The following is a 5,459-nucleotide window of genomic DNA, read 5'->3' as shown; positions in this document are numbered from 1 at the left end:
TCCCTGATAGCTCAGTTGGTAAATAATCTGCCTGCAATGCAGGAGTTGTTGTTAGTCACTCAGTCGGATCTGACTCTTTGCGACCCCATGGACTGTAGCCTGCCAGGCTCCTCTGTCCATGGGATTCTTCAGACAAGATACTGGAGTGGGTTGCCATTTCCTTCTCCAGCAATGCAGGGAAACCCCAGTTCAATTCCTGGGTGGGGAAAATCTGCTGGAGAAGAAATAGGCTACCCACTCCAGTATTCTTGGCTCAGCTGGTAAAGAATCTGCCTGCAGTGTCAGAGACCTGGGTTTGATCCCGAGGTTGGGAAGACCCCCTGGAGAAGGAACAGTCTACCCACTCCAGTATTCTGGCCTGGAGAATTCCATAGACTGTATAGTCCATGGGATCTCCAAAGAGCTGGACATGACTGAGCGACTTTCAGTTTCAAAATAGACAGCAAGAGACCACAAGGGAATAGGAAACAGATGTATGAAAGGATATTACAGGTTACTGCAGATTGAGTGAGCAGAGCACACAAGGCATTTTTTCACTGGGAGGGGAAGTAAGGCAGGTATCAGAATTGTTTATTGAAAATAGATATATATTTTAATATGTTCCATACAGTAATACATGCCATCAAACATTATATACTATATATTATTCATATATATATATATTTTTTTTTTCAACTTTACTTTAGGAGGCTGGTCTCTGTACCAGTGCTTGAAGCCCAAGATAGAATCAAGATTGCCAGGAGAAATATTAAAAACTTCAGATACACAGATGACACCACCCTTATGGCAGAAAGTGAAGAGGAACTAAAGAGCCTCTTGATGAAAGTGAAAGATGAAAGTGAAAAGCTGGCTTAAAACTTAACATTCAAAAAACTAAGATCATGGCATCCAGTCCCATCACTTCATGGCAAATAGACGGGGAAACAGTGGAAACAGTGAGAGACTTTATTTTCTTGGGCTTCAAGGTCACTGAAGATGGTGACTGCAACCATGAAATTAAAAGACACATGCTCCTTAGAAGAAAAGCTATGACCAACCTAGACACCGTATTAAAAAGCAGAGAAATTACTTTACTGACAAAGGTTCATCTAGACAAAGCTATGGTTTTTCCAGCATTCATGTGGGTATGAGAGTTGGACCATAAAGAAAGCTGAGTGCCAAAGACTTGATGTTTTTGAACTGTGGTGCTGTAGAAGACTCTTGAGAGTCTCTTGGACTAGAGGAGATCAAACCAGTCAATCCTAAAGGAAATCAGTCCTGAATATTCATTGGAAGGACTGATGCTGAAGCTGAAGCTGAGTCACCTGATGATCACCTGATGCGAAGAACTAACTCCTTGGAAACGACCCTGTTGCTGGGAAAGACTGAAGACAGGAGGAGAAGGGCATGACAGAGGATGAGATGGTTGGATGGCATCACCAACTCGATGGATATGAGTTTGCGCAAGCATTGGTGAGGGACAAAGAAGCCTGGCAAGCTGTTGTCCATGGGGTCACAGAGTCAGACACGATTGAGCGACTGAACTAAACTGATAGAGAATACTAAAATTGAGACAAAAGAAAACTATTAAGCCAGTGGAGATAAAACAGAAAATAGAATCATATTTAAGGTCAATTAATTCAAGAGAGGGAGTTTCCCTGCTGGCTCAGACAGTAAAGACTCTGCCTGCAATGAGGGAGAATTAAGTTCGATCCCTGGGCTGGAAAGATGCCCTAGTGAAGGGAACAGCTATTTCAGTATCCTTGCCTGGAGATTTCCATGGACAGAGGAGCCTGGTAAGCTATAGTCCATGGGGTCACAGAGAGTTAGACATGACTGAGCAACTAACACACACAACACACACGATCCAAGAGAAGGCAGGAAATTAAGAGAAGAACAAAGTCACAATAACAATTAAACATAAAATAAATAAAAGGAGAATAGCAAAAGTCAGGGAAATAGGAAATCTGTAAGAAAATAAGAAAAAGCAAGAATTTGTTTAAAGAAAAAGTTTAATAAATTATAGAACTCTAGCCAGACTGATCTAGCTAAAAAGAGAAAACAATTTACCATACTAGTATTAGTCAGCCCTCAATCTACACCAGTCTGGTTTCTGCCCTACTTTTCTACCAAACCAGATCTTACTAAAGTCACTAAAGGCATCTGTGCTTCCAGAGCCACTGGAGAGTTTAGCCCTGTGTGAAAGTGGTGGTTGCTCAGGTGTGTCCGACTCTTTACGACCCCATGGACTATAGCCCACCAGGCTCCTCTATCCGTGGGGATTCTCCAGGCAAGAATATGGGAGTGGGTTGCCATGCCCTACTCCAGGTGATCTTCCCAACCCAGGAATCAAACCAGGGTCTCCTGCCTTGTAGGCATATTCTTTACCAGCTGACCCACCAGGGAACCCCATATATATATATATATATATATATATATATATATATATATATATGCCACAATGTAATTTTTTTAAAAAATAATAAAAAATAGAAATTTTCTATACCCAAAAAGTTTAATGGACAAAGAAAATAATAAATTGACTAAATACAAAGAATGTATTTTTTTCTCTGAAACCACCGTGTAAAGCTTCACATATTATTATACGAACAAAGTTATTTAAATCTTTATAAATAGGTAAATAAATAGATAAATAGATCAGCTTGAGCATCTGTGAAGGTCTGGTGCCTGTAGAATAGAACATGATGTAGCTTAAAATTCTTGAAAACATTTGACAACCTGATTCAATTCAGGGAGCAATGACAGCAGAAATGAGTCTTCCACATGGCAGCGCAGGAGGAAGTGTGGTCTGTTGGTCCATGAGAATCATTTTCATGTTGAACCAGGTGTGTGTCAGTCCTTGCTCCTGAATCTCTCCTGCAAGTTTGTTGAGGAAGAGAAGGCTCTCAAGACTTCTGCTCTGACAACCTCCCAGGCACAAGGGCTGTGTCCCTTCTCTTGCAGATAGAGAGTGACTCTGTGGAAGTGTTTCCTCACAGCCAGGCTGGAGTCCTCCTTGAGCAGGGGAGCCCCTCGCAGCCCCTCCTCCTGCCTGAGACAGGCTTGCAGGTCAGTGAGCTGCTGATCCAGTGTGGTGCGGAGCTTGTCCAGGAGGCTCCGGTCCCACGCGGCGGCCGAGCCCTCTGTGCTGAAGAGCTGGAAGGTGTGCTGGGTCACCTCGTGGAGCACAGAGATGGCCTGAACCTTCTGCAACTGGCTGCCGCCCAGCGCCTTCTGGGGGAATGCGAAGTCTTTTCTGTCCTGCAGGCAGGAGGAAGGGGAGACCCTCCTCAGTTGTTGCAGGAGCGTCAGGACCCTCCTGTTGGCCAGGCTGTGGGTGTGAGGCAGGTGGCAGCCCCAAGAGCAGATGGCGTTGCAGCTGAGCAGCAGCAGGGCCAGGAGCAAGGACCAGGCTGCGGCCATCGGGGCCTTGCAGATGCTTCAGGCCTGGGGTGGTGTGTGACTGTGAACCTGCTTTCTAGGTTCTCTGAAGCCCTTCCTTCAGGCCTGTGTCTTAAATAGGAGCCCATGGGTTCCATTTTCTGAAAGTTCCCTCTTACTTTCCACTTTTCTCTTTGCTTTTCATTTTGTACTCTCCAAATGGGTTAGGGCAAAATTTCTCAACCATTTTTTTTTTTTTAATGTTACCCTTATTTCTTCTGCCCACAGAGCCTTTTCAGATTTTTTTTCCTAATCCCTCCCCACCCCATGAAAGCTTGATAACACTGATATATTGTGTATGTATTTATGTAACCTATAGATATCGCTATACTGTGGATAGAAAAAGAAAGTGTAAATCTTACTCTTTAAATTCAGTGCAGAGTTAAATTTCAGGTATAATTTAAATCTGAGAGCTATTGAATTTTAATTTAACTATAAAACTAAGTTTTCAGAGTGACTTTTGATGTAACGTATTTACTTATATAAGTAAGAATTATCAACTTACATATTCAAGTAAAATTTAGATAAATATTTTATAATAATACCAAAGTATAGACATATATAAAAGTCATTTGAAGCTGCTCAAAATCATTGAAAAACTTATTTCTTTCATATTTATTTTAGGTACTTAACATTTAATTTTGCTTCCTATCAAACAACAGTTGTTACTTCACTGCCTGCTAGATATTCATCTGGATATTGTTACCATTTTTTTCTGTTTACCACTCACCACAATTACGGATATGTTGAACAACTCTAGTAGAATTACATAATAAAATATAATTTTTAATTTTATTTACAAATAAAAATTTCTATTTGATTTTAATTTCCAGAGTCTAAATCACACTGAACAAGCAACATCCACAAGACAGCCAATGGTTGCTCATAAGTATGCAAAGGCCACCTCTCACAATATGACTTTGAGATCACGCAACTGAGGGAAGTTTCTCCAACGAACCATCAAGTCACCTTAGGTTGTACCACTGTTGGTGTATTGGTGTACATCATTTGTTTTTCTTCCTTGAACTCAATCTCAATGCTTCCCTTGTGCATAATATATTAGAAAGCTCAAATACAGAAATAAATACTAAGGAGTAAGAGTTTGTTATATCTGGTTGAGCTTTGAAATACCACAAATAATTGTAATGACAGGATTTTCTCATATTCCATAAAACAAACGTGTGCAAACGTGGAAGCATATCATCCCCAGTGAGAAAGCATGATTTAGGAATCACCATCCATTTGAATCTTTCTCTGTATTGTTGCATTAAATTTCAGATTTCCCAGCAGACATTCAAGGTTCCAATCCAAGTCTGTTCTTTTCTTTTTTATTTTCTTTTTTAATTTTAATTTTTACTTTATTTTGCTTTACAATACTGTATTGGTTTTGCCGTACATTGACAAGAATCAGCCACGGATGTACTTGAGTTCCCCATCCTGAACCCCCCTCCCACCTCCCACCCCATATCATCTCTCTGGATCATCCCTGTGCACCAGCCCCAAGCATCCTGTATCCTATATCGAACATAGACTGGCAATTCATTTCTTACAATGTTCTTTTCAAACAAAAGGAAACCACCTTTGTGATTTATTCAGAACTGGATAAATATTGAATTTTTTTCATGGGAAGAATTAGCTTTCAGTTCTGCTTCTGATTTTTACAGTGAATTTTCTGTTGCCTCAGCCTCTATGTTCCAACCTACAGGCAATAGGTTGTGAGCATCTTTGACAAATCAGCTCTGTAGTGACCAGACTCCATCTCACTGTCTCTGGGCCCTTTGGCACTAGGCCCAGTATAATCGAGTAACAAGCAGTTTCCACTAGAACAGTTTCTCAGATTTCCTCCTACCACTGGGAGGTATTTACAGATGACCGAGCTATTTTGCTTCCTTTTGAACATATCTGCTAGGATTGTAATAGACAATAGCTAATATTTTTACTCTACTCCTACTGGTATCAGCAATGCCTACTAGGGTCTTCCCTAGCGGCTCAGTAGTAAAGTATCTGCCTGAAACGCGGGAGACACCAGTCAAATCCCT

General features: G+C 41.0%; 1 protein-coding gene across 1 annotated transcript; it reads right to left on the bottom strand.

Annotated features, from left to right (window-relative positions):
- Positions 1-2,832: 2,832 nt before the first annotated feature.
- On the bottom strand, positions 2,833-3,402 carry IFN1 (interferon-alpha 1). The gene has a single exon (XM_004005319.6). It carries the CDS (start codon positions 3,400-3,402, stop codon positions 2,833-2,835), a length of 570 nt encoding a protein of 189 aa, XP_004005368.4.
- Positions 3,403-5,459: the final 2,057 nt, after the last annotated feature.

The sequence above is a fragment of the Ovis aries genome, chromosome 2 (genome assembly GCF_016772045.2).
Source record: "Ovis aries strain OAR_USU_Benz2616 breed Rambouillet chromosome 2, ARS-UI_Ramb_v3.0, whole genome shotgun sequence".
NCBI classification, from domain to species: domain Eukaryota; kingdom Metazoa; phylum Chordata; class Mammalia; order Artiodactyla; family Bovidae; genus Ovis; species Ovis aries.
This window is presented reverse-complemented; position numbering and strand designations above follow the sequence as displayed.